Source organism: Scyliorhinus torazame, chromosome 2, assembly GCF_047496885.1.
Source record: "Scyliorhinus torazame isolate Kashiwa2021f chromosome 2, sScyTor2.1, whole genome shotgun sequence".
NCBI classification, from domain to species: domain Eukaryota; kingdom Metazoa; phylum Chordata; class Chondrichthyes; order Carcharhiniformes; family Scyliorhinidae; genus Scyliorhinus; species Scyliorhinus torazame.
Window position 1 is genome coordinate 151,887,940 of NC_092708.1, and position 27,901 is coordinate 151,915,840.

The following is a 27,901-nucleotide window of genomic DNA, read 5'->3' on the forward strand; positions in this document are numbered from 1 at the left end:
GGAGGTAACAGAGAAAGTTGATGAGAGCAACACTGTTGATGTGGGACATATGGGGCGGGATTCTCCGACCCTCCTGCCGGGCCAGAGAATCGCCAGGGGGCAGCGTGAATCCCGCCCCGACGCCAGCTGCCGAATTCTCTGGCGCCGTTTTTTTCGCGGGGGCGGGAATCACGCGTGCCGGTTGGGGGCCGTTGGCAGCTGCGCCCCCGGTGATTCTCCGCTCCGCGGTGGGCCGAGCGGCCACCCTTTTTCGGCCAGTCCGGCCAGCATAAATTACACCAGGTTTGTACCGGCGGGACCTGGCTCTGCGGGCGGCCTGCGGAGACCTCTGGGGGGGGGTGTGGGGGGATCTGGCCCCCGGGAGTGGGGTCTGGCCCGCGATCGGGGCCCACCGATCTGCGGGCGGGCCAGTGCCGTGGGGGCACTCCTTTCCTCCGCGCCGGCCGCTGTAAAGCTCTGCCACGGCCAGCACGGAGAAGAGACCCACTGCGCATGCGCAGGAATCATGCCAGCGGTTCTGGGAACACGCTGGCGCTCCTGCGCATGCGCCAACTCTCACCGGATGGCGGAGGCCGGTTGGCGCGGCGTCAATCACTCCAGGGCCGGCCTAGCCCCTGAAGGTGCGGAGGACTCCGCAACTTCTGCGGGGCCTGATGCCGGAGTGGTTCACGCCACTCTTTTTGGCACCGGTACGGCCCGCCCGCTGGATACCGGAGAATCCCGCCCATAGATTTTCAAAGGGGATTTGAAAAAGTGTTGCATAACAGACTTGTGAACAAAATTCCAGCTCCTGGGATGAAAGGGAAAGTGGGCGCGTGGATAAGAAATTAGCTGAGTGACAGGAAACAGAGCAGTGATAAGTGGTTGTTTTTCAGATTGGAGGAAGGCTTGTAGTGGAGTCCCTCGGGAGCCAATGTTGCTTTTCCTGATGTATATGAATGACCTAGACTGGTATTCGCGGATTGATTTCAAAATTTGCAGGTGGTACCAAGATTGGAAACTGTAGGGGCTGTTTAGCACAGGGCTAATTCGCTGGCTTTGAAAGCAGACCAAGGCAGGCCAGCAGCACGGTTCAATTCCTGTACCAGCCTCCCCGAACAGGCGCCGGAATGTGGCGACTAGGGGCTTTTCACTAACTTCATTTGAAGCCTACTTGTGACAATAAGCGATTTTCATTTTTCTTTTCATTTTCATTTCATTTCAACTGTGATGAGGATAGCCTTGAACTTCAAAAGGGCATGGACGTGTTAATGGACTGGGCAGACAAGTGGTCCATGAACTTCAATGCAGAGAAATGTGAGGTGATTCATTTTGGCAGGAAGAAAATGGAGAGACAGTATAAAATAAAGGGAAAACTCTCATGGAGGTGCAGGAACAGAGGGACCTTAGTGTATGTGTACATAAGCCACTGAAGATGGGGCATGTTGAGAGTGCAGTTAATAAAGCGTATGGTATCTTGGGCATTGAGAACAGTATGGTGGTCATGTTGAACATATATAAGACACTAGCTGGGTCTCATCTGGAGGACTGCATCTTATTCTGGGTGCTATTCTTGTGGAAGGATGTAAAGATGTAAAGAACTTCACAAGAATGATTCTAGGGTTAAAGAACTATATCCATGAGAGGTTGGGGTGGTTTTCCTTGGAGAAAAAAAGGCTGAGAGGAGACTTTAGAGAGGGATTCAAGATCCCAAGGAGTATGGGCAGGGTAAATAGTGAGAAACTGTTCCCACTTAAGGGCACAGATTCAACATATTTGGCAAAAGGAGTACAAGTGTTGTGAGGAAGTATTTTCATCCGAAGGGTGGTTGGAGTCTGGAACAAATTTCCTGAAAGTGGCATAGGCGGTTTGATTGAAGTATTCAAGAAGGAATTGGATTGCTATATGAACTGAAAGAATGGGCATAAAGTAGGGGAGTGGGACTAGTAGAATGCTCTTTCAGAGGGCCAGAGCAGACTTGATGGACCGAATGGCTGCACCCTGCACTGTAAAGACTCTGCAAAACATCCCAAGGAATTTATACAGATTTTTTTTTAAAAAATGAAATTAAGAAGTGAATAGTGTAAGGGTTGGGCAGCACGGTGGTGCAGTGGTTAGCACTGATGTCTCACGACGCCGAGGTCCCAGGTTCGAACCGTGTGACTGCCCGTGGTCACAGGTCACTGACCGTGTGGAGTTTGCATATTCTCCCCGAGTTTCCCCCTAACAATCCAAAGGTGTGCAGGGTAGGTGGATTGGCCATGCTAAATTGCTCCTTAATTGGAAAAAAATGAATTGGGTACTCTAAATTTTAAAAAAAATTACAAAACCATAAAAGAAAAGAATAGTGTAAGGGTTATGAAAGATCACTGAAGCCATTTGAACTGAGCAGATTTGAGGTTTGAGATGAAGAGGTGGGGAAACAATGTAGTTTTCTCCAAAGGCTAGAGAGCAGAGCAAAGGCAACAGAAAGCTGCGCTTAAAAGTATGACAAATGACCAAATTCGACAGCCAAAGGTGATGTCATGAAGGAAAATCCTTTTCTCTGCTTGTGAAATCAGCCACTCGACTGTGTTATAGTTGATGTGTATCTCTGGGTAAAACATAATTAGAGTTGTTGCAAGTTGCATTGTCAATTAGGGAAATTTTGATTTCATTATAAAATTGAAGTGTTTTTAGATTATGCTTAGGCTTTCTGATTGTAATGAGCTAAAATAACCACAGCTAATTTGATTTAACATTAATTCGGTTATACTATTGAACATAATATTAATTCAAATTCTGCAGATGTAACTATATTGACATTTTATCCAGAGATCCTTTATGAATTTATATGGTAAATTTTAATAATTTTACTAGTAATTTATTGCCAGCTTGGTTCAAATCAGTTTGGGTGAAGCCTGAAGTTCATTCAACTACACAAGCTAATTATAGAAGTAAAGCACATGTTTATATAATTGTCTCAAAAGATGATTTTAAGTAATATCTCTTCCTTTCTTTGTAGCAAGGAGTAAGCAATGCTGAGAAATTTGATTATGTAAGTAAAATTCAGTTCAATTCCAGTTCAAATTTTTTGAATGTGGAGAAAGGAAAATTATGCCTGCACTTAAAATAGAATGCTTTCTGAAAAGTAAAGTAGTGCTGTTTTGCAGGTGACACAGTTCTTGAATCGAATGGCTGGAAATGAATATATTGGCTTTAATAATGCTACGTGAGTAACTTTTATTCCTTTTTTTTTTTTGTCTAATTTTCTCCTCCCTACTCTCTCTTCCCGTCTACTCACCTCTTCAAAAGGGCGGCACGGTGACACATTGGTTAGCACTGCTGTTTCACAGCGCCAATGACCTGGATTCTATTCCTGGCTTAGGTCAATGTGCAGAGTCTGCACAATCTGCCTGTGTCTGCGTGGATTTCCTCCGGGTGCTCTGGTTCCTCCCATAAGCCCCGAAAGAAGTGTCTGTTAGGTGAATTGGACATTCTGAATTCTCCCTCCGTGTACCCGAACAGGCGTCGGAGTGCAGCGTCTAGGGGATTTTCACAGTAACTTCATTGCAGTGTTAATGTAAGCCTACTTGTGACACTGATAAAGATTACAAGAGAGTGGCTGGTTTCTTTCCCCAGATTAACATGCATTTAGTTTTCAAAAAATCTGATACCTAAAAGTATTCAAACACCACAAACATATAGAAATGCAGGTGTTTAAATCCTTACCCTACAAAAGGGTAAGGAAGAAATAAAGCCATTTTCCTGTCATTAAGTAGATTGGACAAAACCTGCATTGAAACAACTGACACTGAGCTAAATTTTAATATGCAGGCATACTTGGTTTTGGAGAGAGTTCTCTTAAAAACCTGAGAAATCCACCTGAGAAGCACTTTAGGAACCCAGCTTCAACTAGCCGATTTTCTGCATTTAACTAGTCCATCAAGCTATGTTGGGCAACCCCCTCAGTAGAGGCAGATTGTCAATTTCTATGTTAATTGGTCAATCACAGTGACACATTAACATGGCTATTGCAATTTAAATGCGGATCCATGGGTTTCCCAAGCTGTCTGGAACTCAGGATGTAAACCAATATTTCTTAATGATTTGGTTTTCAACTTGAATGATAAAGTGTGCAATGTTTTAGACTAATGTTACATTATCTTTGAGCTTTTAATTCACTACATTTTACTAAATGTTACTGTTTTTAGGTTTCAGTCTGAAAGAGAATCAGGAGACAGAAATTTTGCTATAGGATACTACCTAAAGGAAAAGAAGGTTTGTAGGATCACGTGTGTATCTTAAACACTTAATGGTGCATATAATTATTTCTCTTGAGGATGCCATGCCTATTTTTAGGCTGCATCTGCTTATCACTTATGTTACAGTTTATTTTTCTCAGTTTATACTGAGGTAATATATTACTACAATTCAGCATTGTTGTGCTTGAGTTTTGTCCAATTAAGAAGAGCATTGATTAAGTGCGTTGCCCACAAATAACCAAACCGTACTATCTTGCTGTAGAAAATTTTTGGATTAGTGCTCCTTAAAGAGAGGTACCTCTTTAAATGGCAAAAAGCTAATTGTTCTTTATATTTTGTAGTGTTTTCCAGAAGGAAGTGATATGACTGGAGTTCTAGATTTCTATTTCCAGGTGAGTAGCTTTATTAAATTCCAAGTTTAACAGAACATGTTACTTCTCACTTAAGTATGCACAACAGAGTTGATTCATTACAAGGAAGTAAATGCTTGTTCTTTCCCATCTGCACTTGGATTGGTGAGCAGTGCAATTACATAGTAAAATTCTCCAGTTTTAAAAACTGCCCATTTTGTGATCTGGCATCAAAAATCAGGACATTTGTTTGGAATCACCAAATATGTGACTCTGCATTTCTAAACATAATGAGTATATAAAGCTTGTGGAGAAGATTTTTTTAAAAATATATATAATCCTGAATTTGTGTATGTTGATAAAAGTATTCATATGAAGTGCAGGCCAACGTTATTCTATAAACAGCATTGACTTCAGACTGTGATCAATATACTTTTGCATTTATATAGAATCTTTCATAATCTTTGGCCATCCCAAAGCGCTTCATAGCTATTGAAGCATAGTCATTGTCATAATGTAGGAAGCAATGCAGTCAATTTGCACATGGCAAGGACCCCAAACAGCAATGCCACTAGTGACTTTATTTTAGTAATATCACTTAGGGATAGGTATTCTGCATGTGCCATAATACTTCTCTTCCATGTTAAGTCATGTCTGAATGGAGTTTAAAATGTATATTGTAATTAGGACAACTGTGAGAATGCTACATTGCGTCTCTGGCAGAGAAATAAGGAAATATCTTTGTCTCTCATTTCTGATTTCAGTCCTGTGATCTTATTGGAAAGTGAGCATGTTGGATGAGAGTAGGCTTCGACTTGATTCTCCTCTTCATAGATGCTGTTTGACCAATTGCTAGAACATGTGCAACAGCAACATAGAACTGGTATCCTGTGAACTAGACTGTTGACACTTTCTAGATTTGCACATGGCAATCTGGCCAAGGTACCTAAAATCAGTAGCACCAAATTGTAAAACAAGGAACTGACAGCAGGTACATTTTGGTGTATATTTTGCACAGTATTAGTCTATATGTTTAAGTGGAGAAAATCGTCGAGAGACTGAATTTGATACCCAGTACTTTTCCTAATAACGCACATTAAAGTGCAAATGAGTGATGGATTGCAAATTCTTTTAGTATATTTTATTTTTCTAATCTGGTTAGCAGTGAACAGATGCAATAGCATTTCCCTGGAAATGGGGGAAGAAAATGGAATGTCATTTGAGAAAGAGCTATTTTCCATGTTCCATCCAAAGACCATTGGTGAACATCTAGAAGTAGGTTGTTTCCCTGTCTTTTGGGAGCATTAGATGTTCTAACAGAAGGGAGACAATATTGAGTGTCTGAGAGATGGAGTGTGGCGAGGAGAGCCATGAGATTTTTACAAAAACATATGTTAAGATTATCCCTCCATCTGAATCTTACCATTTTCAGTCATTTCTTGCACTGGAAAAAAATCATTATTGCAGGTTTTCAAGTGTTCTTCAAGTGTGATTTCTAGACTGCACACGCATTGAATAAAACCATGGTTTCTGATCTAGCGGTATTTAAGCCAGAGGGGGCAAGTAGAATTCAGGTGCATAGCATTATATAGTTGGGTTTTAACGTTTCCAGTTTGGGTACCTCTGGATCAGCAGTTACAGTCAAGTGATCAAACACAAAATACTGGAAATAGCAGGTCATACCGCATCTTGTAGATGATACGCACTGCAGGCACTGAGAGGCAGTGGGTGGAAGGAGTGAATGGATGGAGTGCGATTCAATCGGACTGCTTTGTCAAGGGTGATTAACTTATTGTGTTGTTGGAGCTACACACATCCAGGAAAGTGGTGAGTATTCGTGAATGATGACTCCCTGACAATTACATCTGCGGGAAATGTATCTTGCTGCACTTGCTGACTGAACGAATGGATCAGTTTGAGCAGCAGCTGGAGGTACTAAGAAGCAAGCAAATGGTGGAAAGTGTCATAGCTTGATGTTGTAGAGAAATGGTCACACCCAAGGTACAGGAAGATAGATGGGTGACTGCTGGACGGGATAGGCAGTCAGTGCAGAAGTCCCCTGTAGTTGTGCCCCTCTCAAACAAGTATGCCTTTTTGGATATTGATGAGGAGGATGGCCCATCAGGTGACAGCAGCAGCAGTAGCCAGAGTGGTGGCACCATGGCTGGCCCTACTGTACAGAGGAGAGGGGCAAAGAATAATAGAGCAATACTAATTGGGGATTTGATAGTCAGGGGCACAGATAGGTACTTCTGTGGTCGCGAAAGAGACTCCAGGATGGTATGTTGCCTCCCTGGTGCCAGGGTCATGGATGTCTCTGAGTGGGTACAGGACATCCTGAAACGGGAGAGCAAACAGGCAGATGTCATTATCCACATTGGTTCAAATGACATGGGCAGGAAGAGCAGCAAGGTCCTGCAAAGACATTACAGGGTGTTCGGCAGTAAGCTAAAAGCAGGACCTCTAGGGTAGTCATTTAAGGATTACTTCCCATTCTACGTGCTAGTGAGGCTAGAAACAGTGATATTACAGTTGAGCATGTGACCAAAGAGCTGGTGTAGGGGGGAGGGCTTCAGATATCTGGATCATTTAAATGTCTTCCAGGGAAGCTGGGCCCTTTACAAGCAGGGCAGGTTGCACCTAAACTGGAGGGGCACCGATATCCTGGTCGGGAGGTTTGCTAATGTGGTTCGGGAGCGTTTAAACTAGTATGGCATGGGGTTGGGATCCGGAGCAGCAGGCCAGCAAGTGTAGAAAATGGGGAAGAGCTTGAGACTAAGACAAATATAGCTAAGAGGGAGAGCCGGCAGAGGGAAGTTGCTGATCTCAGTGGGTCTGGAGGTCTAGAGTACGTTTGCTTCAACGGCAGAAGTAAAAGACGGATGAACATAGAGCTTGGATTAATGTAGGGAATGATATTGTTGCTATTGCAGAGACATGGTTAAAGGAGGAACAGGACTGGCTGCTTAACGTTCCGGGATATCGATATTTTAGATGAGACAGAGGGGGCAGCAGAAAGGGTGGGGGAGTTGCATTAGGGAACATATCACAGCTGTGGTGAGGAAGGATATCTTGGAAGGATCCTGCAGTGAGGCATTATCGGTAGAGCTCAAGAATAGGAAGGGTGCAATCACAATGTTGGGGTTGTACTATAGGCCTCCCAACAGCCAGAGGAATACAAGGAACAGATATGTAGTCAGATTCTGGAAAGATGTGAAAATAGCAGGGTTGTTATGGTGGGTGATTTTAATTTCCCCCATATAGACCTGGATTTCCTTAGTGCCAGAGGTTTGGATGGAGAGCAATTTGTTAGGTGTGTCCAAGGTGGTTTTTTGAAACAGTATGTTGATAGTCCAACCAAGGAGGGGGCTTTACTGGACCTAATATTGGGGAATGCCTTGGGAAAACGAGCAGCATAATCAAAGACCCCACCCAACCAGGCTTACTCACTCTTCCAACTTCTTCCATCGGGCAGGAGATACAAAAGTCTGAGAATACGCACAAACAGATTCAAAAACAGCTTCTTCCCCGCTGTTACCAGACTCCTAAACGACCCTCTTATGGACTGATCTGATTAATGTTACACTCCTGTATGCTTCACCCGATGCCTGTGTTTATGTATTTACATTGTGTACCTTTTGTTGCCCTATAACGTATTTTCTTTTCATGTACTAAATGATCTGTTAGAGCTGCACGCAGAAAAATACTTTTCACTGTACCTCGGTGCACATGACAATAAACCAATCCAATCCAATCTAAATGAGCCCGGCCATGAAATGTAATTGGCAAGCAGGGTCAAGGAAAATCCCAAGGCCTTTTATACATATATAAGGAGCAAGAGGGTAGCTAGGGAAAGAGTAGGCCCACTCGAGGACAAAGGAGGGAAGTTATGCGTGGAATCAGAGGAAGTGGGTGAGTACTTTGCATTGGTATTCACCAAGGAGAGGGACATGATGGATGTTGAGGTTAGGGATGGGTGAATACTCCAGGACATGTCAGCATAATGAAGGAGGAAGTGTTGGATATCTTAAAATGCATTAAGGTAGACAAGTGCACTGGGCCGCATGGGATATGTCCCAGGTTACTGTGGGAGGCAAGAGAGGAAATAGCTGGGGCATTAACAGGTATCTTTGCATCAGCTTTGACCACCGGCAAGGTGGATTGGATTTGTTTATTGTCACGTGTACTGAGGTACAGTGTAAAGTATTTTTCTGCGAGCAGCTCAACATATTAAGTACATGAGAAGAAAAGGGAATAAAAGAAAATACATAATAGGGCAACACAACATATACAATGTAACTACGTAAGCACTGGCATCGGATGAAGCATACAGGGTGTAGTGTTAATGAAATCAGTCCATAAGAGGGTCATTTAGGAGTCTGGTGACAGTGGGGAAGAAGCTGTTTTTGAGTCTGTTCGTGCGTGTTCTCAGACTTCTGTATCTCCTGCCCGATGGAAGAAGTTGGAAGAATGAGTAAGCCGGATGAGAGGGATCTTTGATTATACTGCCCGCTTTCCCCAGGCAGCGGGAGGTGTAGATGGAGTCAATGGATGGGAGGCAGGTTTGTGTGACGGACTGAGCGGTGTTCACGACTCTCTGAAGTTTCTTGCGGTCCTGGGCCGAGCAGTTGCCATACCAGGCTGTGATGCAGCCCGATGGGATGCTTTCTATGGTGCATCTGAGGTTCCAGAGGACTGGAGAATAGCCAATGTTGTCCCTCTGTTTAAGAAAGGAAGCAGGGATAATCGAGGTAATTATAGGCTGGTGAGCCGGACGTCAGTGGTGGGGAAGTTGTTGGGGAAGATACTGAGGGACAGGATTTTTTCACATTTGGAAATGAATGGACATATTAGTGATAGGCAACAATTACAAGGAGGCACAGGTTCAAGGTGAGAGGAGGAAAGTTTAGGGGAGATGTCCGGGGAAAGCTTTTCACGCAGAGGGTGGTGGGTGCCTGGAACGCGTTGCCAGTGGAGGTGGTGGAGGGAGGCCGGCACGATAGCGACGTTTAAGATGTATCTTGAGTGACACATGAACGGGCAGAGAATGGAGGGATACGGATTGTCTGGGCAATAAGTAATAGGTCTAAATAAGGAATCTGGATCAGTGCAGGCTTGGTGGAATGAAGTGCCTGTTCCTGTGTTGTAATTGTAATGGTATGTATATTGACTGGGATGTAAAGAGAATTGCTTGTGATGAATAGACAATGATGTTGATATATGTTTGTAGAAAACTCCAAACACTTCTGGAAAAAAAGGTGGATGTAATGATGTGTATATTGACTGGGATGAAAAGAGTTAACAAAGTTAATGATAATGCTTCTCGCCACCAGAGGGAACTAGAGCAGTCATATATATATATATATATATATATATATATATATTATCATGTGACTTTGGGGATTCTGGGAGTCACAAGTTAGGAAGCAGCTTGAAGAGTCCCTACTGTAGAGCAATTGTACTTGAGAAGTTCTGCTAGTTAGAGATAGCATAGTTTAATAGAGAAACCTTCCACTTTAGGAATGTGAACGAATCTTAGTAGTGTAATAAATTTATAGCTTTGTTCGTTAACAAAGCTTTGTGTTCTTTATTCAACACTACGCATCCAAGCTATCCAGGTAAAGCAAAATAGAGAACACAACAGTAATGTTCTTTGTTCCTAATTCCATTACACTCCTGGCTTGTGCCTTGGAGATGGTGGGCAGGCTTTGGGGAGTTGGGAGGTGAGCTAATCGCTGCAGGATTTCTAACTGACCTTTTTGTAGCCACAGTATTTATAGGCTAGTCTAGTTCAGTTTCTGGTGAATGGTAACCTGCCAGGATGTTGATAATGGGGTATTTCAGCAATGGTAATGCCATTGAATGTCACGGGGTGATAGTTAGATTCTTTTGTTGGAGATGGTCAGATATGGGTGTTTTCTTAAAATTAATTCATGAGATGTGGGTGTCGCTGGCTGGGCCAGCATTTATTGCCTATCCCTGAGGGCATTTAAGAGTCAACCACATTGCGGTGGGTCTGGAGTCACATGTAGGCCAGATCAGGTAAGGACAGCAGATTTCCTTCCCTAAAGGACATTAGTGAACCAGATCGGTTTTTATGACAATTGACATGGTTGTCATTGGACTTTTAATTCCAGATTTTAAAAACTTTTTATTGAATTCAATTTCCATTAACTGCCCTGGTGGGATTTGAACCCAGGTTCCCAGAGCATTACCCTGGGTCTCTGGAGTACTAGTCCAGTGACAATACCACTACTCCACTACCTCCACTGCATATGTGGCACGTATGTTACTTTCCATTTGTCAACCCAAGCCCAAGGTCTTGCTGAATTTAGAAATAGACTGCTTTAGTCTCTGAGCAATTGTGAATGATGCTGAACATTATGTAATCATCAGCAAATATCCCCATTTCTGCCCTTACAACCATGACAACTATCATCGAATATTGTAAAAAACCAATTAGCCCAGATGTGTAGTCAGGAAACGAACTCCAAGAAGCACTCTTTCGGTCAAGGTGAGCAAGTACCGACCCGGAGTTACAACATGACTGACAAGTGGGTATCTGCCACATACTGGGTCCTGACAGGTCCCATATCCTACATTGTCCAGACCAGGGATAAGCTTGTGTGTTGACTACATGCTGACCAGCTGTTAGCATCACATCCCCAAGTGCTGGAACCATCACCACAAGGCCTTGAGAAGGGGCCTCTGCCTTACTATCTGAAGTCAGCACACTGTTCCTGGAGCAAACAACTGTAGTCACGTAGGATACCGCCCCTATGGAAGAGAGTGTCTGGGGATAAACTCTCTGCAACCAAGGGTTTTAAGGTGGTGAACGATCCTGTACTAGAAATAAGGAGATAACCGACATGAAACGGGCGCCTGCTGGAAAGACTCTCGTATTGAGCATCATGTTTGTCTATTTACTGGAAACTGTTTTTCTTGCTGCTTGTGCAAATGTGTTGCTTTTGGAGCTATGTAAATATTCTGGGTGTTTGCTTAAGGAGAAGTTTCAAAGTAAAGAGGGAGAATGTATTATTTATTATAGTTGGTGTGTTATGTTGGATTTCCCAACACCTGCAGTATTTTGCTTTTGTAGCCAAATGGTGATGTCTAGATTAGTCTGTGGGCTATTCGTCAGAACAGCTGCTAGGAGTGAGCGGTCTTGGAGTTACCCATGGAAAGCAAAAAAGGGTGTAAAATACTGTGCAAACGTCTGCATTGTTATTATTCTACATTAGGATTCCTTTATTCTAAATTCATGTCTTTGCTCACATCCAATGTTCTGCTTTCATGCTAAAGAGGCATTTAAATGATTTTCTTTTTTTAATTCCTTAAAGTTGTGTTCCATTGAAGTAACGTGTGAATCAGGCAGTGTAATGGCAGCAACACTAGCCAATGGCGGCATCTGTCCAATCACAGGCGAGAGAGTTCTGAGCCCTGAGGCGGTTAGAAACACGTTAAGTTTGATGCACTCCTGTGGCATGTATGACTTCTCAGGACAGTTTGCCTTTCATGTAAGTATAATTAATCATTTTTACTAGAATTAGGACAGAATCGATCTACATAGAGCATTTGACAGATTGTAATTTTGGCAGAGAAGATCCCAGCCTATTTGAATGGGACTGCCCTGAAACGGAAAATCCAGGATATTTGATTCTTGTACTGACATCTTAAATTTTAAATGTGGAGAATAGCAAAACTAAAATGAATTTAATGTAAATTATAGGAACAGGAGTCAGCCATTCGGCCTCTATTTCTGTTCGTATTTGTCCAAATGTTCATATTGCCTTTCTATTTTCTGTTCGTATTTCTCCAAATGTTCAGTTGCTCTGTCCTGATTAACAGATTTTAGTAATTCCCCCACAGCAGACCAATAATAGGCCAATAATTTATTTGTTTACCTCTCACATCAATTATTTAACAATTTTGCATCGTTTCATAGAAGAATTTCATAGATTTCCCACAATGCAGAAGGAGGCCATTCGACCTCGGGTCTGCACTGACCCTCTGAAAGAGCACCCTACCTCGGCCCTCTCCCCTGCCCTATCCCTATAACCCAATAACCACACCTAACCTTTTAGACACCTAAGGGCAATTTAGCCTGGCCAATCCACCTAACCTGCACATCTTGTGGACTGGGAGAGGAAACCCACACAGTCACTGGAAGGAAATGCAACCTCCACACAGACAGCCACCCGAAGCCAGAGTTGAACCTGGCTACGTGGTGCTGTGAGGCAGCAGTGCTAACCAATGTGTCCCTCTGCTGTCCCGCCTTGCATCTCAAATTTTGTTATATTTCCTTTACATCATAAAATTAATTCAGTGCTGCCATAATTTTCATGATGTTTACAATTCTGGTACCTGGATTATACAGAATAAGGATTTTCTTTTCAACACTTCTGCAAATAGCATTGGTTGCTATGCTTTTTAAACTAAGATTTCCTTTCATAGTCAGTAGGGGTAAGTGACGCTTTATTTCACCTCGCTGTTGCTAGCCAAGGGTGTTAATGACTCTCAAATGATTCAACTAATCAGGAAAATAAGTAATTTTCCAATATTATTAAAATGGGTTTGTTTAGAAACCATCAAAATTATAATCTAATCACTAGTTATAGAATAACAGATTTTTGTAATACAAGGCTTTTACTGGTGACAATACACAAAGAAGTAATACTAAATAATTAGTGCTGCAATTTATGGTCCTGGATAGTTTGTTACAAAATATCAAGTGTCATGAAGTTTGTATTGCGATTAAGACCTGTCCATGTAACTTCTTATAGCTGTTGGGCATAAGTATTATGCCATGATTTCTTGTCATTAAATATTGACACCTATTGGATAGATATACCTATCTAGCAGAAACGACCTTCTGTGTGTTTTGAATGAGACACACCTTCATGTACCATTTAGATAAATTCAAGATGCCAGTTACAGTTTAGACATTGAAGTTCTTCAATTGCCTTTGCATCTCTGCTCTTGAACAATTATCATTTCTCAGCAACAAAGCAAAATGTTTGTATTCTCACTTCTAATCTATCACAATGTGTTAGAGCAATTTTCTTGGCCGCAAATTGGATACGTTAGGCACATAATCTTTTTCAGTGTTTTGTTTTTTTAAAATGAAGATGCAAGAATGATGTGATAACAGATTATTTTCCCAACAATCATGCTGGACCCTGTGTTAGAATGGGTCTTTTGAGTTCTGCACCCAAGAAACAACGTGTTTAGATGAGGAGGGTTTGCAGATTGTTTAGGAGCTTCACTGCTGAGCTGGAACCTTTTTCTTGTAACAGGTGGCACTCAGTGTCTGGGCAGTAATCCTAGCTACTACTGTACTCTCCCATGCAAGGTCACCAATGCTAATTACATGGTTGACACAAAGCTGAATCCGAGATTAGACCCCTAGGTTTGCACTGCTTGGTTCAATGCCAATGTTTTGCATTTACCTTGTCGAACCTTTAAGGGTTCTGTTCCATTAAAACAAAATATGTTAAATATCAAAAACTTTGTATCTGTTGGTGCCCATAAAGTGTGTTTTTATACATGCACATTTTTTTAAATTATAGGTGGGCCTTCCAGCAAAATCTGGAGTTTCTGGTGGTATTTTGCTGGTAGTGCCAAACGTGATGGGCATTATGTGTTGGTCTCCACCTTTGGACAAACTTGGTAACAGTGTAAGGGGTATTCACTTCTGCCAGGTAATTGCAATTACATTTTTATTTTGGTGAGTGATGCAAATGTACTTCCAGCTTTTCTCTACTGCAAACTGTCACAAGTGACATCCTACGTGTATTATGAATGCAACCTTCTCAACCTATCTGTTCCCTTGGACATAATGAACCAAACCATCAACCTTCAGGGGGGGGGGACTGCATTCTTCTGGTTCCATTCTTAGTTATCCAGTCATAGCCAGAAAATCATCCGCAATGGCTTCTCTTCCCACTCCTACACCATTATCTCTGGTAACCTCCAAAGATCTTGGCCCTATCTCTTTCTCACAGATTATGCCTCTTGGTGACATTATCCGAAAGCACAGTATCAATTTCCACATGCGGTCTGATAATACTCGCTCTACCTTGCCATGATCACCCCTCTCAACCTTCTCCACCGTCTCTAATTTGGCAAACTGCTTGTCCAAAATCTAGTACTGACTGAACAGAAGTTTCTACAGAATTGCGACCAGTGTCTTCAATTCCCACCACAAATTCTACTTCCTAGCCACTGACTCCATCCCTCTTTCTGACTTAACCCACACGCAGCCTTTTTTTGACGTTAATATTTGTCCCGAAGATCAACTTCACAATACCTCCTATTTCTGCCTCTGCCTCAGTTTTTCTGCTGCAGACACATTTATCCATGGCTTTGTTACCTTTGAGATTTGAGTATTCCAACGCATTCCTGGCCACCCTGCTGCTGTCCTTGTCCTTGCACCAAATCTCGCTCACTCGTCACCCATTTGTCCACTGAAGTACATTTACTCCTTCCTGACTGAATGTTGTTGGCCTAACACCCAATCCTGTGAAAGAATAAAAAAAGCTCAGCAGCACCTCTAACCATCTCTTGTTTACAAATCCACCCATGCCCTAACTCCTACCCAACTCCGTGGTTTCTTCCAGCTCTACAACCCTTCAAGATATCTGTGCTTCTCCAATTCTGACCTCTTGGACTTCTTGATCACTCCACTATTGGCAGCTGTGCCCTCGATTGTGGAATTCACCCCTCAACTTCTGTATTGATGAAAAACACATGCTATCAAAGCATTTTGTATTCACTCATCAAATTCAAACTGAGTGGATCAACTCTGGTCAAGGCATTGCCCTGAAGAATGAACCAGGGAATTACTGTTTCCTGAGCTTGTGTTTAGTGAGTTTGGAATAAATTAATATCAATTATTGCTTAGATACATTAGAACAAGGCCATTTTAGGCCTTATCCAAGAGTATCCATTTAATGCTTTTACTTTAATAACAAACACACAAACTTGTTCCCATTAATATTGTGGGAGTTTTTTTTAGCTTAGTATGTCTCAGGGCACTTTGCAGCCAGTGAGGAGCTTTTGGAGTAAAAGTCATTCTTGTTTTCTAGATATAAGCAATTAATTTGCAGTAAAAGTCACTCTTGTTTTGTAGATAAAAGCAATCAATTTGCGCACAAAGAAACTCCAAATTATTTCAGGAGCTACTGATTGATTGCTAAGTTCAGAACTCCCAGGTTATCTTTCTATCTTGCCATGGGATCCTGAGCAGACACATCGTACCCTCAGCCTAACAGTTTTTCAGAAAGACCACACCTCTCTGGCAATGCTGTATACCTCAGCATTGGAACGTTGTCCTAGATTGTGATGCTGCTTCATTTTCTGGCTTTGTATTTTTATTTCATATTTCTCCGATGACGTATAGTGAAATAACTTCCTTTTTATCTAACTTCTCGAGCTAGAATATATATTCAGAGCTGAAAAGCTGCAAAGGTCTCTTCTAGAGGGCAAAGTGGCAGCAAAAAGAGCGGTCCACTTAGGGGCAAATATATTGTTTGATGACAGCTAACTAAGGAAGTGATGAGTGACAGCCCTGAATTTCTTCCTGTTTTAGACTGGAAATAGTAATTATTGGAGAAGACTCATTTCGGCTAGCTTTCTTCCCTGTGGTACTTGTGTTTGTTTACAGAACGTGTAGTCAGCACAGGACTTGCATGTGCGCTTTTCATTAAGTCAGAAAAAGAGGTGGGCTCGTGTATGTTCCAGTTCATTAATATCACCTACGGCTTCCTTGGTAGCACTCATCTGAGACACAAGGTTCCGGGGTGATGTCACATTGAAGATTATGAGCACATAAATAAGGCTGACACTCCAGTGCAGTACTGAGGGAGTCCTGTATTTTCAGAAGTGCCATTTTTTGGACAAGATGATAAACCCCTTGGATCTATTGGCACTATTTCAAAGAAGAGCAGGTATTACCCCAGATATCTTGGCCAACATTTATCCCTCAAGTAACATCACAAAAGCAGATGGATTATTGCTTCATTATTACATTGCTCTTTGTGGGAACTACTGCTTATAGCAACTCCTGCCAGAAGATCTGCCATGGTATGCCACGCTCACCTATCTTGCACCATCCTCGCTCATCCCTGTAGCTTGTCTGCGATCACTCTGACAGCCATCATCGAAATACTCCTAAGTTGACCCCTCTTTTTGCTGCCTTCCACTTTGCGCTGTAGAAGAGATCTTTGCAGCTTTTCAGCTCTGAAACAAATGGCAGAAAAACTGATTTTCTTTTCCAGATATCACTCGAGTTCTGTAATGCTCTTGGAATTTCAAGTAGCTCTTGATTTGTCTAATGGTTTGTATATGGAATTTTGGGATGCGTCTTCGCATTCACATTTCAAAGGCCTCTCCACCACAGGGAATGTTGCGACTAGGGGCTTTTCACAGTAACTTCTTTGAAGCCTACTTGTGACAATAAGCAATTATTATTATAATCATTATTATTATGTGTGCTTATTGTCCAAGTTTCTGAGGCATGCAGGAAAGTGGCTAGAATATAGCATCTTATGAGTTTTTTCTTTGTTTCAAGCTGAGCTTTCCTGTTGATACATCCATCGTCTTTACAAAATGCCTTCTGGCCATCTTTATCCTACTTCTACATCATATCTGCCATCTTCTATTATTAGTTGTCCCAAAAAGGCAAACTGTCAAAAAGGCAAACTGTCTACTTGTTCCTGTGTGACAACCATCCACTTCAGTCTTCACACTAATTTCTTAAGTGTTCCTTCTAACTACCATTGCTTTTTTGTGTTCATTCTGTCCTCTTTCATTTCTCGATGCAAGGTCATATATTTTTTTTTTTAATATATATTTTATTCAAAAATTTTGGCCAACCATAACAGTACATTGTGTATCTTTTACACAGTAATATAACAATATAAATAACAATGGCCAGTTTTTTTAAACAAATAAATAATATATAAACAACATCAAAATTAAAAAACAAAACTAAATGGCAACTGCCTTGTCCCAAATAAATACTCTCCAAAAATACAATTCAGCAGTCCAGTATACAATTACCTATAACAACAACCCATACATATTATACTTATACACTAACATCCCTGAGAGTCCTTCTGGTCCCCCCCCCGCCCCTGGGTTGCTGCTGCTGTCTTCTTCTTTTCCATCCCCTCTATCTTTCTGTGAGGTATTCGACGAACGGTTGCCACCGCCTGGTGAACCCTTGAGCCGATCCCCTTAGGACGAACTTAATCCGTTCCAGCTTTATAAACCCTGCCATGTCATTTATCCAGGTCTCCACACCCGGGGGCTTGGCTTCCTTCCACATCAACAGTATCCTGCGCCGACTTCCGGGTGCGGCGATGACCAGCTAAGTCGCACGTTTCGGCAGCTCCCGGTGGAACGGACTTTTGGGCTCTTGATAGGAGCCCCAACGGCAATTTTAACGGCTAAAAACACTGTGCGGTAAACCAGAAGGGAATTCCCCCTGGACACGGATGGAAAAAGGAGAGGAAAGTGGCCAGATTGCAGCGGATCCCTTGGAGCAGCGGCAAGGAAGGCAAGCAAAAACCAAGATGGCGTCGGAAGGTGGCGGTTTCACATGGGGCCCTGAACAACAAGAGTTCTTGAGATGTTGTGTGGAAGAGATAAAAAAGGAAATGAAGAAAGAGCTGTTGGCCCCGATACTGCAGGCGATCGAAGGGCTAAAGGAGGAACAGAAGACCCAGGAGCGGGAGCTTCGGGTCGTGAAGGCGAAGGCAGCCGAGAATGAGGACGATATACAGGGCCTGGTGGTGAAGACTGAGATGCAGGAGGCACATCAGAAACGATGTGTGGAAAGGTTGGAGGCACTGGAAAACAACGCAAGGAGGAACAACCTGAGGATTCTTGGTCTTCCTGAAGGTGTGGAGGGAGCGGACGTCGGGGCATATGTGAGCACGATGCTGCACTCGTTAATGGGAGCGGAGGCCCCGGCGGGTCCGTTGGAGGTGGAGGGAGCATACCGAGTTATGGCGCGAGGACCGAGAGCAGGAGAAATTCCCAGAGCCATAGTGGTGAGATTTCTCCGTTTTAAGGATAGAGAAATGGTCCTTAGATGGGCGAAGAAAACTCGGAGCAGTAAATGGGAGAACGCGGTGATCCGCGTTTATCAAGACTGGAGTGCGGAGGTGGCGAGAAGGAGGGCGAGTTTTAATCGGGCCAAGGCGGTGCTTCATAAAAAGAAGATAAAATTCGGAATGCTGCAACCGGCAAGACTGTGGGTCACATATCGAGGGAGGCACCACTACTTTGAGACGGCGGATGAAGCGTGGACTTTTATTGTGGAAGAAAAACTGGAATGAGTGGGTTATTAAAAAGAACGTTCGAACAAAGTGGTGGGGCGAATGTGGGGGGCAAAGAGGGGTTTTATGTTCTAATCCTGCGGTGTGGTAACTTTTCTCTCTCCCACAGGTGGTGATGGGGGGAGATGGGGCGTTGGCCATTGGGGGCGGGGCCAAGGGAGAAGCGCGGGCTTGGTTCCCGCGCTATGATAATTATGGCGGGAATAGAGAAGCAGGAAGGAGGGGGCGTCGCACGGTGCGAGCCGAGGTCACGGGGGGAAGCCGAGGTCGGCCAGAGTTTGCTGACTTCTGGGAGCAACATGGGGGGAGTAATTACGCTAGCGGGGGGGGGTGGGAGGGGGGAATTACTGGGTTGCTGCTGCTGGGGAGAGGGGGCAGCGGGTACGGGAGAGGATGGGCGGGGGGGGCACCGCCTGGGGGAGATACAGCTGCGTGGGAACTGGGTGAGGAGCTGGAAAAAGGTGATGGCTAATCGACAAGGGGGGGGGTAGGAAGCCCCCCAACTCGGCTGATCACGTGGAACGTGAGAGGGCTGAACGGGCCGATAAAGAGGGCACGGGTACTCGCACACCTTAAGAAACTTAAGGCAGATGTGGTTATGTTACAGGAAACGCACCTGAAACTGATAGACCAGGTTAGGCTGCGCAAAGGATGGGTGGGGCAGGTGTTCCATTCGGGGCTAGATGCGAAAAACAGGGGGGGTGGCTATATTAGTGGGGAAGCGGGTAATGTTCGAGGCAAAGACTATAGTGGCGGATAACGGGGGCAGATACGTGATGGTGAGTGGCAAACTACAGGGAGAGATGGTGGTTTTGGTAAACGTATATGCCCCGAACTGGGATGATGCCAATTTTATGAGGCGGATGCTAGGACGCATTCCGGACCTAGAGACGGGAAAGCTGATAATGGGGGGAGATTTTAATACGGTGTTGGAACCAGGGCTGGATAGGTCGAAGTCCAGGACTGGAAGGAGGCCGGCAGCAGCCAAGGTGCTTAAAGATTTTATGGAGCAGATGGGAGGTGTAGACCCGTGGAGATTTAGTAGACCTAGGAGTAAGGAGTTCTCGTTTTTCTCCTATGTCCATAAAGTCTACTCGCGCATAGACTTTTTTGTGCTGGGTAGGGCATTGATCCCGAAGGTGAGGAGAACGGAGTATACGGCTATAACCATTTCGGATCACGCTCCACACTGGGTGGACTTGGAGATAGGGGAGGAAACAGGAGGGCGCCCACCCTGGAGAATGGACATGGGACTAATGGCGGATGAGGGGGGGTGTCTAAGGGTGAGGGTGTGCATTGAAAAGTACTTGGAACTCAATGATAATGGGGAGGTTCAGGTGGGAGTGGTCTGGGAGGCGTTGAAGGCGGTGGTTAGGGGGGAGCTGATATCAATAAGGGCACATAAAGGGAAGCAGGAGAGTAAGGAACGGGCGCGGTTGCTGCAAGAACTTTTGAGGGTGGACAGACAATATGCGGAAGCACCGGAGGAGGGACTGTACAGGGAAAGGCAAAGGCTGCATGTGGAATTTGACTTGCTGACTACAGGCACTGCAGAGGCACAATGGAGGAAGGCACAGGGTGTACAGTACGAATATGGGGAGAAGGCGAGCAGGTTGCTGGCACACCAATTGAGGAAAAGGGGAGCAGCGAGGGAAATAGGGGGAGTGAGGGATGAGGAAGGAGAGATGGAGTGGGGAGCGGAGAGAGTGAATGGAGTGTTCAAGACATTTTATAAAAAATTATATGAAGCTCAACCCCCGGAGGGGAGGGAGAGAATGATGGGCTTCTTGGATCGGCTGGAATTTCCCAAGGTGGAAGAGCAGGAAAGGGTGGGACTGGGAGCACAGATCGAGGTAGAAGAAGTGGTGAAAGGAATTAGGAGCATGCAGACGGGAAAGGCCCCGGGACCGGATGGATTCCCAGTCGAATTCTATAGAAAATATTTGGACTTGCTCGCCCCGTTACTGACAAGGACCTTTAATGAGGCAAAGGGAAGGGGACAACTGCCCCCGACTATGTCTGAAGCAACGATATCGCTTCTCTTAAAGAAGGACAAGGACCCGTTACAATGCGGGTCCTACAGACCTATTTCCCTCCTAAATGTAGATGCCAAGGTCCTGGCCAAGGTAATGGCAATGAGAATAGAGGAATGTGTCCCGGGGGTGGTCCACGAGGACCAAACTGGGTTTGTGAAGGGGAGACAGCTGAACACTAATATACGGAGGTTGTTAGGGGTAATGATGATAGCCCCACCAGAGGGAGAAACGGAGATAGTAGTGGCGATGGATGCCGAGAAAGCATTTGATAGAGTGGAATGGGATTATTTGTGGGAGGTGTTGAGATTTGGTTTTGGAGAGGGGTATGTTAGATGGGTGCAGCTGTTGTATAGGGCCCCAGTGGCGAGCGTGGTCACGAATGGACGGGGATCTGCATATTTTCGGCTCCATAGAGGGACAAGGCAGGGATGCCCTCTGTCCCCATTATTGTTTGCACTGGCGATTGAGCCCCTGGCGATAGCGTGGAGGGGAGTACTTAGGGGAGGAGAAGAACACCGGGTATCTTTGTATGCGGACGATTTGCTACTATACGTGGCGGATCCGGCGGAGGGGATGCCAGAAATAATGCGGATACTTGGGGAGTTTGGGGATTTTTCAGGGTATAAATTGAACATGGGGAAAAGTGAGTTGTTTGTGGTGCATCCAGGGGAGCAGAGTAGAGAAATAGAGGACCTACTGTTGAGGAAGGTAACAAGGGACTTTCGTTACCTGGGGATCCAGATAGCTAAGAATTGGGGCACATTGCACAGGTTAAATATAACGCGGTTGATGGAACAGATGGAGGAAGATTTCAAGAGATGGGATATGGTATCCCTGTCAATGGCAGGGAGGGTGCAGGCGGTTAAGATGGTGGTCCTCCCGAGATTCCTCTTTGTGTTTCAGTGCCTCCCGGTGGTGATCACGAAGGCTTTTTTTAAAAGGATTGAAAAGAGCATTATGGGGTTTGTCTGGGCCGGGAAGACCCCGAGAGTGAGGAAGGGATTCTTACAGCGTAGCAGGGATAGGGGGGGGCTGGCACTACCGAGCCTAAGTGAGTATTATTGGGCCGCTAATATTTCAATGGTGAGTAAGTGGATGGGAGAGGAGGAGGGAGCGGCGTGGAAGAGATTAGAGAGGGCGTCTTGTAGGGGGACTAGCCTACAGGCTATGGTGACAGCCCCATTGCCGTTCTCACCGAGGAACTACACCACAAGCCCGGTGGTGGTGGCTACACTGAAGATTTGGGGACAGTGGAGACGGCATAGGGGAAAGACTGGAGCCTTGGGGGGGTCCCCGATAAGAAACACCCATAGGTTTGCCCCGGGGGGAATGGATGGGGGATATGGAATGTGGCAAAGAGCAGGAATAACGCAACTGAAAGATCTATTTGTGGATGGGAAGTTCGCGAGTCTGGGAGCGCTGACCGAGAAATATGGGTTGCCCCAAGGGAATGCATTCAGGTATATGCAACTGAGGGCTTTTGCGAGGCAACAGGTGAGGGAATTTCCGCAGCTCCCGACACAAGAGGTGCAGGACAGAGTGATCTCAAAGACATGGGTGGGGGATGGTAAGGTGTCAGATATATATAGGGAAATGAGGGACGAAGGGGAGACTATGGTAGATGAACTAAAAGGGAAATGGGAAGATGAGCTGGGGGAGGAGATCGAGGAGGGGCTGTGGGCAGATGCCCTAAGCAGGGTAAACTCGTCGACCTCGTGTGCCAGGCTAAGCCTGATTCAGTTTAAGGTATTACACAGGGCGCATATGACTGGAGCACGGCTCAGTAAATTTTTTGGGGTGGAGGATAGGTGTGCGAGGTGCTCGAGAAGCCCAGCGAATCATACCCATATGTTTTGGTCATGCCCGGCACTACGGGGGTTTTGGATGGGGGTGACAAAGGTGCTTTCAAAAGTAGTGGGGGTCCGGGTCGAACCAAGCTGGGGGTTGGCTATATTTGGGGTTGCACAAGAGCCGGGAGTGCAGGAGGCGTGAGAGGCCGATGTTTTGGCCTTTGCGTCCCTAGTAGCCCGGCGCAGGATACTGTTTTCTGTCCAGCCCTGGTTCCAGCACAGTGTTAAAATCTCCACCCATTACCAACTTCCCCACCTCTAGGTCCGCGATACGTCCTAACATGCGCCTCATAAAGTTGGCATCAGCCCAGTTCGGGGCATATACGTTCACTAAGACCACCGCCTCCCCCTGTAATTTGCCACTCACCATCACGTATCTGCCCCCACTATCCGCCACTATGGTCTTTGCCTCAAACATTACCCGCTTCCCTACTAGTATAGCCACCCCCCTGTTTTTCGCATCTAGCCCCGAATGAAATACCTGCCCCACCCATCCTTTGCGTAGTCTAACCTGGTCTATCAGTTTAAAATGCGTCTCCTGTAACATAACCACATCTGCCTTAAGTTTATTAAGGTGTGCGAGTACCCGTGCCCTCTTTATCGGCCTGTCCAGCCCTCTCTCATTCCACGTGATCAGCCGGGTTGGGGGGCTCTTTACCCCCCCCCCCCCTTGTCGATTAGCCATCCCTTTTTATCCAGCTCCTCACCCGGTTCCCACGCAGCTGTGTTCTCCCCCCCCCCCCCCCAAAGGCGGTGCCCTCCCGCCCACCCCACCCCATACCAGCTCCCCCTTCTCCCCAGCAGCAGCGACCCAGTAAATTCCACCCCCCCCCCCCCCCCCCCCCCCGCTAGATCCCCCACTAGCGTAGTTACACCCCCCATGTTGCTCCCAGAAGTCAGCAAACTCTGGCCGACCTCTGCTTCCCCCCCGTGACCTCGGCTCGCACCGTGCGACGCCCCCTCCTTCCTGCTTCCCTATTCCCGCCATAATTATCATAGCGCGGGAACAAAACCCGCGCTTCCCTTTTGGCCCCGCCCCCAATGGCCAACGCCCCCAGCTCCTCCACTTCCCTTCCTCCCTCCCCCACAACCTGTGGAAGAGAGAAAAGTTACCGGGTCGCAGGATTAACAACACAAAAATCATCTCTTCCCCCCCCCCCTTTTCCCCCCTCTTCGCCCCCCCATATTCGCCCCACCACTTTGTCTCAAACGTTCTTTTTTAATAACCCGCTTATTCCAATTTCTCCAACAATAAATGTCCACGCCTCATCCGCCGTTTCAAAGTAGTGGTGCTTCCCTTGATATGTGACCCACAGTCTTGCCGGCTGCAGCATTCCAAATTTAATCTTTTTATGAAGCACCGCCTTGGCCCGATTAAAGCTCGCCCTCCTTCTCGCCACCTCCGCACTCCAGTCTTGATATATGCGGATCACCGCGTTCTCCCACCTACTGCTCCGAGTTTTCTTTGCCCATCTGAGGACCATCTCTCTGTCCTTAAAACTGAGGAATCTCACCACTATGGCTCTGGGAATTTCTCCTGCTCTCGGTCCTCGCGCCATCACTCGGCATGCTCACTCCACCTCCAACGGACCCGTCGGGGCCTCCGCTCCCATTAACGAGTGCAGCATCACATATGCCCCGACGTCCGCCCCTTCTGCACCTTCAGGAAGACCAAGAATCCTTAAATTCTTCCTCCTCGCATTATTCTCCAGCACCTCCAGCCTTTCCACACACCTTTTATGTTGTGCCTCGTGCATCTCTGTCTTCACCACCAGGCCCTGTATATCGTCCTTGTTCTCGGCAGCCTTTGCCTTCACGACCCGAAGCTCCCGCTCCTGGGTCTTTTGCTCATCCTTTAGCCCTTCGATCGCCTGTAACATCGGGGCCAACAGCTCCTTCTTCTTCTCCTTTTTAAGCTCTTCCACGCAGCGTTTCAAAAACTCGTGTTGTTCAGGGCCCCATATTAAACTGCCACCTTCCGACGCCATCTTGGTTTTTGCTTGCCTTCCTTGCCGCTGCTCTAAAGGATCCACCGCAATCCGGCCACTTTCCTCTCCTTTTTCCATCCGTATCCAGGGGGGATTCCCTTCTGGTTTACCGCACAGTGTTTTTAGCCGTTAAAATTGCCGTTGGGGCTCCTATCAAGAGCCCAAAAGTCCGTTCCACCGGGAGCTGCCGAAACGTGCGACTTAGCTGGTCATCGCCGCACCCGGAAGTCCGATGCAAGGTCATATTGACTAACGTGTTCCTCATGGTCCTTCCTAATTTTAATGTTCGTCAGCCATGTCGGCTGACCTATCTTAATCATAACATTTCAAGTTTACAACACTGGCGTCTACCCGGCAATGTAGAAAATTGCTCGGGTGTGTCCTTACACAAGAAATAGGGCAGTAATTGGCTTGATTGGATTTGCCCTATCAGCCTATTCTCCAACATCAGCCAAGTGATGGATGCAGTCAGCAACAGTGCTATCACGTGACACTTAATCAGCAATAGCTTGCTCATATTTGTGTTCCGTCAGGGTCACTCAGCTCCTGTCTTCATTACAGCCTTGGTTCAATCATGGACAAAAGAGCTGAATGCCAGAAGTGAGGTGACAGTGACTACCCTTGACATCAAAGCAGCATTTGACCAAGTATGGCATCAAAGAGCCTGAGCTAAACTGGAGTCAATGAGAATCAGGAGGAAAACTCTCCACTGATTGGAGTCATACCTGGCACAAAGGAAGATGGCTGTGGTGGTTGGAGGTCAATCATCTCCGCTCCAGGAATCACTGCAGAGGTACCTCAAGGTAGTGTCCTAGGTCCAACCATCTTCAGCTGCTTCATCAATGACCTTCCTTCCATCATAAGGTCAGAATGGAGGATGTTTGCGGATGACTGCACAATGTTTGGCACCATTCACGACGACTCAGATAATGAAGCAATCCATGTTCAAATGCAGCAAGACCTGGACAATATCCAGGCTTGGGCTGACAAGTGGCAAGTTACATTCGTGCCACACAAGTGCCAGGCAATGACCTTCTACTACAAAAGACGGTCTAACCATTGCTGAATTCCCCACAATCAGCATCCTGGGGGTTATCATTGATCAGAAACTGAACTGGACTAGCCATATTGATACTGTGGCTACCGGGGCAGGTCAAAGTCTAGGAATCCTACAGCGAGTAACTCACCTCCTTACAACCCCTCCCACCCCCAAAGCCTGTCCACCATTTATAAGGCACAAGTCAGGAATGTAATGCAATACTCTCCACATAACCCTGTGGCTCTTAAACTCAAGCCCCCTGTTAATAAACGCTAACACACTATAGGCCTTCTTCACGGCTCTATCCACCTGAGTAGCAACCTTCAGAGATCTGTGGACATGAACCCCAAGATCTCTCTGTTCCTCCACATTCCTCTGAACCCTGCCGCCTCTGGGTATTTTCCACACAACCCTTGTAAACCACCTGACCCATTCTTAAAGCTATGCCCCTTGATTATTGATCCCTGCGAAGGAAAAAAGTTCCTTCCTATCTACCGCATCTATGCCCCTCACAATTATATAGACCTCAATCAGATTTCCCCCCTCCCTCCCCGCTCCGCCTTCTCTGCTCCAAGGAAACCAACCCCATCCCAGTCTCTTTAGATGGTGGAAACGATCCAGCCGAAGCAACATCCTGGTGAATCTCCTCTGCACCCCCTCAGTGCAATTACTTCCTTCCTATAGTGTGGCAACCAGAACTGCACACAGTACTCTCACTGTGGTCTAACCAAAGTTTACACAGCCCGTCATAACTTCCCTGCTCTGAGGCCTCAGCTAATGAAGACAAGTATTGCATGTGTCCCAGGGTGGCACGTTGGCATAGTGGTTAGCACTGTTGCCTCACAGCGCTAGGGACCCGGGTTCAATTCCGGCCTTGGGTGCTTGTTTGTATGGCGTTTGCATGTTCTCCCTGTGTTTGCGTGGGTTTCCTCTGGATGCTCCCGTTTTCTCCCACAGTCTTAAGGATGTGCAGGTTAGGTGGATTGGCCATGCTAAAAATTGGTGCTTCGTGTCCAGGGATGTGCAGGTTAGGTTGGGTTGCAGGGATAGATGGGAGAGTGGGCCTAGATAGTGTGCTCTTTCAGAGGGTCGGTGCAAACTCGATGGGCTGTCTGGCCTCCTCCTGCTCTGTAGGGATTATATGGTTCAATGTCTTAACCACTTTATCCACCTTCTCCTGTTGTCTTCAGGGATTTATGGACATGCACATCAAGGACCCTCTGTACTTCCGATGGTCATACCATCCATTATGTATTCTCCTCCCAAAATGCATCACCTCACACTTTTTCAGGGTTAAATTCAATTTGCCATTGTTCTGCCCATTTAACCAGCCCTCCTGTAATCTAAGACTTTCCTCTCACAAATGACCACACTACCATTTTCTGTGTCTTGTGCGATCATACCTCCTACATTCATGCCCAGATCATTAATGTACATTACAAATAGCAAGGGACTGACATTGAATACCACTGTGCACAGTCTCCAATCACAAAAGCTACCTTCCACTGAGTCAATTTTAGATCCATTTTGCCAAAGTGCCCTGGACCCCATGGGCTCCTACCTTCTTGATCAGTCTCCCATGTGAGACCTTGTCAAAGGCCTTACTGAAGTCAATGTAGAATACATTAGCTGCATGCCCTCATCTACACACCTAGTCACCGCCTTGAAAAATTCAATCAAATTTGTAAGACATGATCTCCCTTTGACAAAGCCATGCTGATTATCCTTAATTAATCCTTGCCTCCAAGGATTAAACAGTGCCTTGACTTTTAAAATTCATAATCCTTGCTCTCAAATTCCTCTATGTCCTCACTTCTCCCTATCTCGGTTATCACCTCGAATCTCTCAACCCTCTGAGAAAGCTGCACTGCTCCAATTCTGACCTCCTTGATCAATCCTGATTTTAATTGGCTTACCATTGGCAGCCGTGCCTCCAACTGCCTAGTCCCTAAGGCTTGGACTTCGATTCTCTCCCTTTCTTTCCTCTTATAAGCTCAGTCTCAAAACTTATCTCTTTGACTAAACTGTTGGTCATCTGCCTTATTGCACATCATGTGGATCAATGTTGTT

At 45.6% G+C, this 27,901-nt stretch overlaps 1 protein-coding gene across 4 annotated transcripts in view; it reads left to right on the plus strand.

The window, feature by feature from the left end:
- The window catches only part of glsa (glutaminase a), a 202,922-nt gene that overhangs the window by 103,848 nt on the left and 71,173 nt on the right, over positions 1-27,901 (plus strand). For all 4 annotated transcript variants that reach the window (XM_072478420.1, XM_072478437.1, XM_072478429.1 and 1 more), the window contains 6 exons: positions 2,984-3,016; positions 3,132-3,190; positions 4,173-4,239; positions 4,565-4,615; positions 11,914-12,090; positions 14,143-14,274. In XM_072478420.1, coding sequence (XP_072334521.1) covers positions 2,984-3,016; positions 3,132-3,190; positions 4,173-4,239; positions 4,565-4,615; positions 11,914-12,090; positions 14,143-14,274 — 519 coding nt within the window. The remainder of the gene's footprint in view (positions 1-2,983; positions 3,017-3,131; positions 3,191-4,172; positions 4,240-4,564; positions 4,616-11,913; positions 12,091-14,142; positions 14,275-27,901) is intronic.